We start from the raw sequence: 13,584 nt of genomic DNA on the forward strand, positions 1-13,584 counted from the left end.
AGAATACTAGGCCGAAAAGCCCAAAATATTCGATAGTGAAAAGACAAGTTTAAGCTGACGTGTCGAGCGAAGGTTTGTGATAGTGTTCGCAGGAGTCAGAGAAAGCTTTTTGATTATATATATTTTTCTGTTGACCAAAAAAAAAAAGATTATTAAGTGAAGAAGAAGCAAATCGGAGCTATGGCGGAGGAAGAGAACGGGAGCCTAGCGAAACCAAGAGCCAAGGTAGTATGTAGAGAAGAACATCCTTATGATTTGGATGTTTTTTATCATCATCTCTGAGATCTCTTATGGTAGCTAGTAACGGTTAAAGAAACCATTCGGCGGATTCTAGGGTTTTCAATTTCTAGGGCTTTTTTTTTCGTAGTTAATTGGTCATTTAGTCTTGATAGCATTATCGATTTGTCTTATATCTTCTTAAACTGTATTGTCTGTAATTTCAAAAAAAAAAAAAACTGTATTGTCTGTCTCTTACTTACAACTCTGCCTGTGGTTTGTCTAAAATTGCAGAAAGACGTTGCTGCAGGGAGGTTGATCGATACCTATGCGGCACAATGCGAAAACTGTCACCAGTGGAGAGTCATTGATAGCCAGGAGGAGTACGAGGATATCAGAAGTCGTATGATCGACGACCCTTTTACCTGCGACAAGAAGAAACAAGTCTCTTGCGAAGAGCCTGCAGATCTTGACTATGACTCCTCTCGTACCTGGGTCATCGACAAGCCTGGTCTCCCCAAAACTCCCAAAGGTTTCAAGAGGAGCCTTGTCCTCCGCAAAGACTACTCTAAGATGGATACTTACTACTTCACTCCCACCGGTAAAAAGCTTAGGAGCCGCAACGAAGTCGCTTCCTACGTCGAAGCCAATCCTGAGTTCAAGGGTGCGCCTCTTGAAGACTTCTCTTTCACTGTCCCCAAGGTGATGGAGGACACCTTTCCTCCTGATCCTAAGGTTGCCTCTCCTCCTGTTGCTGCTAAGGTTGTGTCTCCTGTTTCTACACCTTGTGATGATGTTTCAGACAAGAGCACCAAATCCAAGCAAATCAAAGGAAAATTCAAGCTTGAAGAAGAGACCATCCTCTCTGGTTCTCCACACGTTTCTCCTGCTCCCTAGTCTTAATGCATTGCTGAGTTTGTTTGTAGATTTGTTTTTTTTCTTTTTTGGTCTCAGACTGTTATGATGTGTCTACTAAGTTGGATATTTATTTTTACTTTCTTGCAAAGAAGCTGATTCGCCTCACTGACCCTCTCTAATAAGAAGTCGTAGTTTTGAAAGTCAAAGTCTTTCTTAGAATGTATTTGATTCCTAGATCTGCTTATCTTTGTAGTGAGTTTAGCAAGGACAAAGATTAACCATTTAGGCAAAAGGAACGTAGATATGTTGTGCTAGATTAAACTTGTCTGAAAAGGTTCATGTAGAAATAATACAAGTATCAGTGACAGACATTATTTATCAAGAAGGAAGAGGGTACTTTGTTTTCGTACATAGAGAAATGTATGGGACGACGACATATTATATGAATCTTTGGCTATAGACTTTGTCTCATCATGGCAAGTCGACTCTGGATAAAAGCATCTGATTTCTTATTAATATCATCTGAAAGTTGCTTCGGATATATGATTGTCTCCCATCTTCAGAGCTTAGCTACTACAGGTGCCTTCTTAATGATAGCCTCAGTCATTGTGATCTTCCCTTTTTCATGTATCATCTTGTTTGAGAACCAGTAAACTCTGATGTCAGTTTCTGAATCCTTGTTCTTGATAAGTTTCTTTCTTCTTCAAAAGCTTATCTTCCTTTTTGACCCGCCATGAGTTTAAACCACCACGAACTTATCCAGCGTGCAACAAATGCATCTGTGTTGTTTCATCATTAATCTCTATTCGCTTCACCTTCTCTTATTTACAACAATATATTTTTAGTTTATATGTAAAAATATATAGTGGACTTTTTAATTCCAGAGCGTACTAACATAATCAGTTAGTTCAGCTTGGAAAAAAAAATGATGAAACTTTTGAGAAGAAATTATCCTACACTGATCCCCGAAAAGATTCATACAAATAGAATTGAAACATTCTATTGGGTTTGTTTGTTTCGACCTCGTTCTCTCTCTAAAACACTGTTCAAAATCCCCAATTCTCAAAGTGACCTCGTTTTCTGTCATCTTCCGGCGTCATTCGCGGCGTCGCCCACCGTCTTCTGGTGCTCGAGCAGGCTCCAACGCAATGAGAAAGAGAAAAGGTTCGAAAAAGGCCTCTCCTCCTAAACTCCCATCAGGTCCGCTTGCTTCAGGCTCAAAAGCTCTAGATTCTCTTGCGTCTTCAAGCGTCGTCAAGGTCTCTCCGATCTCAAATGAGGCCCTAGCCTCTCAATTGGCTTCTGTGGATGAAACCCAGGACCCGACATCAGAACCAGCCTCTGGATCTGAAAACCTGAAATCGGATGTCATCTCTTCAGCGACAGTAGAACCCGCAAGTGATCTACAGAACTCAGAGAAAGACAAACCTCACACTACGGCTTCTGCGACCTCAATCCAGGACCCGACTTCAGACCCAAAAACTGGATCTGGAAACCAAATCACTGTTCAAACAGTGAACTCTGCGAAGGCCGCTCCGGTGGTTAACCCGGTAACAAATCAAGACGGTGATGAGATGGAGGAAGGCGAGATACCTCCTGTTCACTCAAAAAGCGCTCCATTAAAAGAAGCTGATGTTTCAAACAACTCCGGCAAAGTTGCGACTTCTGAGGCACCCACAGGAAAGCCTGATTTGTGGACTCATCTCTTCAAAGGGCCCACAAAGAAACTGCAAAAGAAAGGAGAAAGCTTCCTGCTCCCATCCGGAGAGTCGTGTGTTACTATCCCAAATTCTGTCATTGAAAAAAACAAGAAATCTTGGGATAGTTTCATCATTGGGCAATTCTACTCTGATCCGCCGTCTCAGGGAACTATCCAAACGATAGTAAACGGAATCTGGAGTAAGCAGTTTAAGGATATTACAGTCTCTAAAATGGAAGGCTTCGCTTTCCTTTTCCGGATCCCGAACGCTTCAACTAGAGCACACGTCCTCAAGCAATGCCTCTGGCAGATTGAAGGACAGACGATGTTTGTAGCAAAATGGGAGCCTGGTATTGTCCCAACGAAACCAGAGCTAACGACCGCCCCGATATGGTTAGAACTACGCGATGTCCCTCTGCAATTCTTCAACGAGGATGCACTGGAGCACATTGCAAGTCAGGTTGGAGAACCCAAATTCCTTCATCCTCAAACTGCAAATAAAACTAACCTGGAAGTGGCGAAGGTCTTCACCATCATTGACCCAAGAGTACCTCTGCCAGAAGCAGTCAATGCGAGATTTGAATCAGGGGAGATAAAGCGTATCCGGGTTTCGAGTCCTTGGATGCCTCAGGTTTGTTCCTTCTGTAAAGAAATAGGCCACTCTCTCAGGCGCTGCAAAAAGGCACCTATCACTTGCAAATTCTGCAAATCGACAGGTCACCTACAAGCAGACTGCACCCGTATCAAAGGAAAGGCTGGGGCTAAACAGTCTAACACCTCTGGCTCCTCGAAACCTCCTGATGTCGCTAAGGTTTCTCCTTCTGGTGCAGTAAAGAGCGGATCTGTGCATTCTTCACCGAGTAAAACTAAAACCTCCTTTTCTCGTTTGGAGATAGGAGAAACTAGCACACCTGATGGAACCAGATTACCTGCCACAAAGGGTGACCTTCCTCTTATTGTGGCATCTGCTGAGACTTCATCGGCAGAATCGGATTCATCAGATATAGACTCTCCACAATCACCGCTTAGTGCAGACTCGGACTATACAGAAGTAATTTCTTCGAGGCAGAAGAAAAAGGATAGGGGCAAAGGCCCCAAACTCAAATAATTTTTATGTATACAGACCTTTTTGGCTGGAATGTACGTGGCTTTAATATGGTCAGTCACCGTACCGGATTTAAAAAATGGTTGAAGCAGCATAGACCAATTTTTGGATGTCTCCTAGAGACTCATGTACAGCGGGTAAAGCAAAGTAAGTTTGTTAATTCTCTTCTTCCTGGTTGGGGTTTCGACGCTAACTATGAATTTTCGGAGTTGGGGAAGGTCTGGATTCTATGGCACCCCACTGTTCAAGTCACTGTTATTCATAAATCCCTTCAGATGGTGACCTCTCTTGTCAAGCTTCCGGATTACATAACCCCGATTATTGTGTCCTGCATCTACGCGTCTACAGACGATCAAATCAGGAAAACCCTCTGGTCAGATATAAATGAAATCTCCAACTCTGCTGCTTTAGAAGGAAAAGCTTGGATGCTAATAGGAGACTTCAATCAAGTTTTGAAGCCTGAGGAGCACTCTCGCCCCCGCACCTTAAATATTGACCGAAAAACTAGAGAGTTTCAAGAATGTCTTGCTGATGCGTCTCTTTCTGATCTCACCTTCACAGGACCGACTTTCTCTTGGTGGAACAGCCAAAAATCCAGCCCTATAGGCAAGAAACTAGATCGTATTGTAGTGAATGATCAATGGCTAGTTCAGTTTCCTTCATCCATGGGTATCTTTGGTCCTCTGGAATTCTCAGATCACGCCTCGATGTCTGTCACCCTGAGGACTCCGCAGTTGAGACATCGCATTCCATTCAGATTTTATAACTTTTTGCTTCTGGATGATGAGTTCCTGCCGATGATTGCCTGGCTATGGTTCTCTACAAATATCGTTGGGTCGGACATGCTGAGAGTGTCAAAGAAATTAAAGTTGCTGAAGAATCCTATCAGATCTTTCAACAGAGATAACTACTCAGACCTGGAGAAAAGAGCTGAAGAAGCACGCTCAAATCTCAACATAATACAAACTCAGCTGCTGTCTTCCCCAACTTCTATCTTAGCTGCTCTTGAGGAGGAAGCTCAACGAAAGCTCGGAATTCTACTAAAAGCGGAACAGGCTTTTCTTTTTCAGAGGACCAATATCTCCTGGCTGCAGTTTGGTGATTGTGGCTCTCATTATTTCCATAAGATTATGGCAACACGTCGCTCTCTGAACCATATTCACATTCTTTTTGGTCCTGCTGGTGAACGGTTTGAGACCAGAAAAGCCATACATGATCACTGCCTCTCTCACTACTCGGAGTTCTTAGGAGGGTCTGCATCTCCTACACTGTTTGATCCGCAAGACATATCCCTTCTGCTCAATTTTCAGTGCTCAGAATCTCAGAAAGCTATCCTTCAGTCTGACTTCTCAAATGAGGAGATAAAAGAGGCCTTCTTCAGCTTGCCCAGAAACAAATCATGTGGACCAGATGGTTACTCTTCTGAGTTCTTCATTGGATGCTGGACAATCATTGGACCGGAGATCATCTCAGCTATAAAAGAATTTTTCAGGGAAGGCAAACTACTGAAGCAGTGGAATTCTACCACGCTGGTTCTAATCCCAAAGATCAGGAACGCTTCAAAGATTGGTGATTTCAGACCAATATCCTGCCTCAACACACTATACAAGGTTATCTCTCGCCTCCTAACCGGTCGATTGAAGGACGTCCTTGAGCAGGTTATATCACATGCGCAATCTGCTTTTATGCCTGGCCGACTCTTGGCAGAGAATGTCCTACTTGCTACAGAGCTCGTTCAAGGCTATAAAAGGACAAGCATTGCTCCCCGAGCTATGTTGAAGGTTGATCTTAGGAAAGCTTTTGACTCTGTAAGATGGGATTTCGTAATTGCGACTCTCCAAGCGCTACACTTGCCTCAGAGATTTGTAAACTGGATTTCTGAATGCATCACTACAGCTTCGTTTACCATCTGTGTCAACGGGGAATCAGGTGGCTTTTTCAAGAGCAACAGAGGGTTGAGGCAGGGGGACCCTCTATCTCCCTACCTTTTTGTCTTGGCAATGGAGGTTTTTTCTAGGCTGATCAAATCCCGTTATCAGTCAGGCTATATCAGGTATCACCCTAATGCTGAGCCGATAGAATTATCTCACTTGATGTTCGCGGACGACGTAATGGTTTTCTATGACGGAAGTAGCTCTTCTCTCCATGGCATCTCAGAGGCGCTTGATGATTTTGCGAGTTGGTCTGGTCTTGAAATAAATCAGAGTAAGTCAGAGCTCTTCACGGCAGGTCTTGATCAGCAGGAAACTACGACTACTTTGAGTTATGGTTTCCCTATTGGCATTCTGCCTATACGATACCTTGGCCTCCCGTTAATGCATAGGAAGCTCAGAGTCTCGGAATATACTCTACTGCTCGACAAGATCTCTGCAACCTTCAATGCGTGGTCAGCGAGACACTTATCTTTTGCAGGAAGACTGGTCCTTATAAAATCTGTCATCTCTGGAATTGTGGTTTTTTGGACCACAACTTTCATCTTGCCAAAGGGATGTATCAAGAAGATTGAGTCTCTTTGCTCCAAATATCTCTGGTCGGGCCAGATTGAAGGGCGCGCTTTCGTCAAGATCTCCTGGGCTGATTGTTGTCTCCCGCAGACCGAAGGGGGTCTGGGTCTTCGTCGCTATGAGACCTGGAACAAAACCTTATGTCTGCGACTGATTTGGCTTTTATTTGCTGAAGGGGGTTCTCTGTGGGTTGCTTGGCACAAGCATCATCATCTTGGAAACTCAAATTTTTGGGCTCTAACTGAGCAACCTCAAGATTCTTGGCACTGGAAGTCTCTACTCAACCTCAGACCTCTAGCTCGTCACTTCGTAACCTGTACCATCAGGGATGGAAATCAAGCTAGCTTCTGGTTTGATAGATGGACTCCTTTGGGTCCTCTAATAGACTTTATTGGCAATACTGGGCCTCGCTCTCTGCGTGTACCCCTCCTTGCCACTGTCTCGAGAGCAACCAGAGTAGGTCTGTGGAATTTGCCATCACCAAGATCGGAGGAAGCAGTATCTCTACATGCTCATCTGACCACCGTTGATGCTCCTTGCGTGAATAGAGGACCTGATCTTTACTCATGGACAATTGAGGGAATCCAACACCAGTCTTTCTCTTCTTCCAAAACATGGAGCGTGATAAGAGAAAGAAAACCGAACCCGCCTTGGCTCAAGTCGGTTTGGTTCAAGGGTCATACTCCTAAGCATGCTTTCAACATGTGGGTTGCAGTACAAGACAGGCTGCCTACCCACACAAGACTAGCTTCTTGGGGAATGCAAATTCCTACTACCTGCTGTCTTTGTTCAACTTCAGACGAATCAAGGGACCATCTCTTTGTTGACTGTCCTTTTGTTAAGATTCTTTGGAGTTTGATGCTCGGAAAGCTCTCAGAAACTCCTATCACTTTTACTTCTTGGTTGCAGTTATTGGACTGGACTTCTTCAGGCTCTGCCCGATCACCGCGCACGCTAAGAAGCATTGCTGTCCAGGCTGTCGTATACCTCACTTGGACTGAAAGAAACAACAGAGTTTACAAGAATCAGATGCTGTCAGCCTCTGAAATTTTTAAACTCGTCGATAGAACAGTCAGGAACACAATTTCTGCTCGCAAGACCAGGAAGCAATTCAAAAGTCTCATGGCCCTTTGGTTGATCTAAAAAAGCGCCTCTAAGTGTATCTCTTTTTGTAAGCATGTTTTTTCTCTGTTTTTTGCCATGCTTGCAAAGCCTTGTTTATAAATCTATTTTGTAAACATTTTTCATATTCTATGATATTTACAGTTAAGCAAAAGATAGGAACGTTTAGTCCAATTTGTACCACTGAGTAGTTTCTTTGTCTTCAAAGGCGGTAAATCTTCAAAACCACTACTGGTTTCCGGCAAAGAGGACAAGGCTTCCCTTGCAACTTCAAAGAGCATGCCATTTATCGGGTTTTGAATCCTGACATTCCCGTTGCCATCCTTGTTGTAAAGAGAGCAACAAAATGAGCTCAAAGTTGGGACGGATATAACTATATAAGCAGAAGACTTAAAGAGATACCTCACCAACAACCGTAAGCCGTGTACCGATAGGGAGAACATACTCAATGCCCCTTACTCCAAGCATCTGAAGCCAACACAGAGAAGCTAAAGCAGACGAGAGAAAAAAAAAAAAAAAAAAAGAAAAAGGAAAGACACCTCGCGGCCTTGGAGATAATCATCTACTGTTCCAGGAAGATGCAAAGAAGAAGGCTCATCATGCTTTTCAAATACTTCAATTGCGACAGTCAAAGCTAAGCCTAATTCGCTCTCAGATCCCGACACATTAACCCGGCCTCCTGTCCCATCTTCCTATAAAGAGCATAAATGAGAATTTTTTTTTCTTAAGAGCAGAGTCAAAAGTGTTTAAAAAGTGAAAGGTGGTTTACCAGAAACCAAGGGACTTGCTTAGACGGTGATGGATTCAGTGTCTTGAACCCACCATTAACATTCCAAAATCTCCGTCTCTGCTTGAAAAATCAAATTATTTCTATTAATACATGGAACGGAGGAATCCATCCAAAGAAGAAAGCAGAGCATACAATTTCACACTATAAGCCTGATGCATTCGGATGGTCCTGCTCCAGTAGCTGCAAGGAGAGGTAATATGGATCCTTGTTAGTAGATGAGCCAATTTCTTTTCAGTGGGATCTTAATCTTAGGGCTCTGACATTTGAGATCGTTTTATTTTGTCGTCCTGAAATTAACTTTAAATCATTTTTACTGCAGCTCCTCGTTATGGGGCTCTGTCGGGTATAATATTTACTTTTTTAAATGTTAACTTGAGTATCATTTTTGTGTGGATTTACAGTCTTACAGATCAGGGCACGTGGCGGTGGCATCAAAAATGAGCTACAGTCTACTCTGATTTGAAGACATTGGGATGGCATTGTGATGACCATTGGAAGAGAAGGAGAGAAATGAGTTTGGTGTGCGATTTGAGAGAGATGTATATTGTGACTTTTTGCTTATATAGAAGGAAAGGGCAAGGCTGTAAGTTTACGTCTTTTACCAAAACCTCATGATGAATGCCAATTACAAAAAAAAAACAAAAAAAAAAGCATTATTCGTGAGAATATTGGTGAAACCATTTGTAGAGAGATTTGAGAAAATGACCCTTATTTTGTCAAGTAGGTATTTAAATTGTTTTTTTCTATTGGGTTAAATACTTGTAAAATTTGTAAATGTCTTCTTATTTCTTGCAATATATATATACACGTCTTGGCAACAACAAAAAAAAATATATGTCTTGGCTAATCCATATTTTCGGCAACAAAAAAAAAACAACAGAATGGCATCAGGAAAGCCCTTGGAGATGTAGGAGATGTTTCCAAATATTTTAAAAGAAGACACGGAGTCGGAGAGGGTTCTTCTTGAAGTTGGACTGGCGTTTTGTGTCTCTCGAGTCACCTTGTAGAAGACAGAGATATGCCATAAACACGTTTCCACCTTGTGTAGCTTCCATGCGAGCCTGGGCCTTAATAATGTCTGAGTAAATGATACCGCGTGATTACCCACAACCTTGTCAAAGCATCTGTCTAACTAAACAGTACTTGGATACGAATTGTACTTGTCTCCGAAAGGAGAAAAGAAGTCCATAAAGTTTAGTAGAAACTTTGTTATACCTAAGCCGTTTATGTTTTTATGGTTCTAATTGCATCTACGACCATTTCTTTCCAAATTAGTATCACGAATATGGTAAGAGCCTTTCTTCGTCTGTAATGTATCGATTGAATTTGGTGCATCACTCGCACGTGCTCTGTTCTAGAGAGAGAGAGGCATACGTGGCAGACAAATAAAGAATGAAAGAAAGAAAGAGAGAGAGAGAGAGAGAGCCATGAATCAGAAAAAGGTGTACGTGAAGGAGAGCTTGACCACTCTTTGGTGCATTCATCTTACCTGTCAAATAAATCAATCTCCTTTTTGCTTTCTTTGTTTTGTTCAAATTAGTCAAAATTTTAGATTATTAATATCAACTACTTTTTGTGAAACAAACGAACCGACCTATCCAGTGATCATTAATTAGACTACACAACTAACCTTATCTGCACCTTAGAGTATGATCCGTAGTTTTGAATTCATGGTTTGATATTTTTTTTACACTTTTATATCTTTTATTTAAGAGACAGATTTTAACTTTTCTTAATTAAAATCTAAAAAAAATTAAAAACCGTTTCTTAGTCGAAGATAAGAACCCAGTTAAAAAATTGGGGTTAATGATAATCTTACAGTTGTTCTCGTTTTCTGTAAACTATGGATTTCTTGGGTTACTTTAGGTTAACTCCAAAAAAAATAATGATTGTGACATTGACAATAAGAATGAGAATGAACTTCACCTGCTTATAGTGAGAAGCAATACTTATAATACTCATTTTATTTACAAACTTTTAAGTATTAACTATTAAATGTTATGCTTTATAATTATATGCTTGTGGTTGTTTATGGTTGCACGTTTGGTAATAAGCCCTTTTTGCATCTTGCTGCATACACTCACGAAAAAAAATCAGTTAAACAAGACTTTTAAGGAATATAGCTTACGTTGGAGTTTCACTAAACCAGGAAACTATACTATAATATTAATATCACCTCATGTTATTGGGTTACGTCCACGCGATTACAAAATAAATAAAGTTCAGGTCTTCAAGAGCCGAGCATCAAAACTATGTCTTGTTTTCTCAAAATTGTCTCCAAAATCCCAAAAGTTACAAATATGGTTGTGTATGACAAGGCTCAAATGTTTTAATGGTTACGAGTTACCACTAACTCTTTTTTTTTTAAAGTTCTTATCGTTTTTATTTTCTATTTAACTTTAGGCTTATTAGGTTTTTGTTTGCATCGTATACAAAAAAGTTATATATATATTCATATCAACCATATTAAAAAACAGAGCCTCTTGGTGTAGCAATTATGATCATAGTTTTTTTTTCTTTTTGAAAAAATTATGATCATTTAGTTGGGACTTGTGAGGCATATTGACAAAATTCAGTCATTATACAATGAAACTAATAAACTATGTTTCTTTAACAACACACTAGTGAAGCTATAAACTAAACCCTTAAATTAATACCCTTTGGGTCATCTGGAAAGCTTATATCAAAGGGCATCAACCGAGTGATTTGGTGGATGAACATTCATACATGCAAATCCATGATTAATTAGTTGATTAAGTTAATCTCATATCTTAACTACCAAAACAGACACTTAATCATCGAATTTCCATTCAGCACAGCTAGACATTATTAAAGCCACACAAGCCACAGTTCCATCATTAAGTCTCATGTGTGCATGAACAGAAAATTTCTGTTCAAACAATATCCTCACAGCAAAACCAAATCTCGAAACTGATAAGGCTTAAAAAATTAAAAGAGGACACCTAATTTATTTTTCTTAAAACGTTTTTTCTGAACATTTAATCGATGATAGATACAAATCGAAAGATATTAGTTCAAAAGCGAAGCTAAGGGTTAAAGCACCATGTCTTTTCCATTCACGCTTAGAAACATGTAGGTCCATATTATTCAATTCAATAATGTATCTTTACACTATCGATCTCCCAAATTATATTTAAATAGAGTTCTAGTTAGTCAGCAGCATTATATAATCTCCAAAACACATCAAAAACAATAGTTGAGCTAGTCTTTTTCTTTACCTTGAAAGCGTGGTCGATAGGAACAGAACAATGGCAGCGACAGTGGTGTTTAGCTGCATCAGTAGTACGAAGGTAAGGACATGGAAAAGATGTTCAAAGCAGATAAAGGAGCAGAGGGCTCGTCTGTACATCATCTGGAAATGTGCTGTCTTTCTTCTCTCCTCCTCCCATGATTGATCAAATCAATCTCCGTCTTGCTTAATGTATTAGTTTAGTTCCCAGAGAGAAGGGAAAATATAATGTATATTCTATTGTGATCATAAATCAAAAATTGTTATCTACAATCATTTGATTTATAGAAATAGTTAATGTAAGTTCCGTTTTTTAATAAGATACCAGGTGTTTGCCCACAATATTGCGGATAATTATATTATATGGAAAAATCTATATTATGTTTACATTGCTATAATTTTGAATAATAATTAAAATTTTAATATTTTAGTTTTCAGCTTCAAATAGTTAGATAATCAAAAATTTCAGTATATATTTTTAGAAGTTCCGTGAGATTTAAAATAATTCAACAACATAAATCTTAGTCATTACAAATATTTCTCTTGCAAAAAAGTAATATCCCCCTATTAATTCAGATAATTGGTTATAGAATTACTTGATATTTTATTTTAACACATGGAAAAACCGGGAATACTTTAACTTTCAGGAAATAAAAAATATAGTTTTTTGTGTAGGACCAATACAATAATCACATGCTTTTATTTTGAAGATATTTTGTAAATATTTTTGTGTGGACTTTAGAAAACATAAAAAGTTCTAACAATTCTTTACCTACAAATCTAATTCTTTTATATAAGAATATATAACCATTAAATTTCTTTCAATAAAAAAGTTAAAGTATTTTATTTAATTATATATAAATAATTGATAAAGAAAAAAGATTGATAAAACAATATATTATTTCTCCACTACAATTAGTTACGATAAATGTTATTATTTCAGGCATATATACTTATTATTGATGTAAGATCCAATATTATATAAAAAAAACTATTATTTGTATAAAATTTTATAAATTTACATTTTAAAGTTTTTTCCACCGCAAGATAAAGAGAAAATGACTAGAATAGCACCAAATCAAGTTTTTGTCACAAAAATAGCATCACAAGGAGGAAAATGACCAAAAGAAGTTTTATTGCATGGTAAATATGCATTTATAACTCTTGGGTTAATTAATCTAAAACTTAGGGCTTAGAGTTAAGGAGCGAGATTTTAGGAATGTGTTCAGATTTTTAAAAATAAAAAGTAAATATTAAAATTTTCAAAACAAAAAGGTGCTATTTTGATCATTTTATTTTTTGAGTGTTATTTTGTGCAAAAACTTAAAAAGTGCTATTTTGGTCATTTACTCCAAAATAAACATCTCATTAATAATTTATCCTACTTGCAATTTACATTATATTTTCTATCTTTGACTTTAACAATTGTAGAACATGTCATTTTTATTGATCTTTCTTACTCAATTTATCACAATGTTTTAAAAACACATAAAACTAATTAGTTAACATTTATAGTAACACAAAGATACATGTATCTTGACAAGTAAATAAAATTAAATACGTAAGAATATAAAAGAACCAAGAACACAACAAATATATTTTATTATTCTTCCCTCCTGTTTTTTTTATTTATGTCTCTTTTATTTCTTTTTACTATTTAAAACAAGCATGCTAATTTTATTATAAGTAAAGCTATATGAATTATATTAATAGATTATTAACTCTAGGAAAAGCATGTGAAAAATACTTTGATTAATTTAATTATAAATGACTTACTATATAATAATTTAAATGAATTACCATATAATATAATTTTAAGTGACTTACCATATAATAATGTTAATTCATCTCTTTATATTAATAGATGAATTAAATAACATTTTTTAATTAATATAATTTTTTTTTTGTCATCAAATACACAGACTCATATAGACTCTGCACACCAAACTGGTAGCTCTGCATCCATGTGAACGACGAAAGACTATTGTTGTCTGGCACTACGTGCTAAACGATCCGCCTTTGAATTCTCCGTTCGTGGTA

General features: G+C 38.4%; 2 protein-coding genes and 1 long non-coding RNA gene across 3 annotated transcripts; all 3 read left to right on the top strand.

The window, feature by feature from the left end:
* Positions 1–68: 68 nt before the first annotated feature.
* Positions 69–1,239, top strand: LOC108857169 (methyl-CpG-binding domain-containing protein 4). Its single transcript, XM_018631114.2, has 2 exons — positions 69–225; positions 511–1,239. Exons 1-2 carry the CDS (start codon positions 181–183, stop codon positions 1,111–1,113), a joined length of 648 nt encoding a protein of 215 aa, XP_018486616.1. The 5' UTR covers positions 69–180; the 3' UTR covers positions 1,114–1,239.
* Positions 1,240–7,652: 6,413 nt separating this feature from the next.
* On the top strand, positions 7,653–9,089 carry LOC130495234 (uncharacterized). Its single transcript, XR_008934501.1, has 2 exons — positions 7,653–8,486; positions 8,696–9,089. It is a non-coding gene; the product is annotated as an uncharacterized LOC130495234 (long non-coding RNA).
* A 2,385-nt stretch (positions 9,090–11,474) lies between these two features.
* On the top strand, positions 11,475–11,886 carry LOC108860855 (small polypeptide DEVIL 14-like). Its single transcript, XM_018634706.2, has one exon. The coding sequence runs from the start codon at positions 11,564–11,566 to the stop codon at positions 11,708–11,710; it is 147 nt and encodes a 48-aa protein (XP_018490208.1). The 5' UTR covers positions 11,475–11,563; the 3' UTR covers positions 11,711–11,886.
* The last annotated feature ends 1,698 nt before the right edge of the window (positions 11,887–13,584 follow it).

Source organism: Raphanus sativus, chromosome 5 (assembly GCF_000801105.2).
Source record: "Raphanus sativus cultivar WK10039 chromosome 5, ASM80110v3, whole genome shotgun sequence".
Lineage (NCBI taxonomy): Eukaryota > Viridiplantae > Streptophyta > Magnoliopsida > Brassicales > Brassicaceae > Raphanus > Raphanus sativus.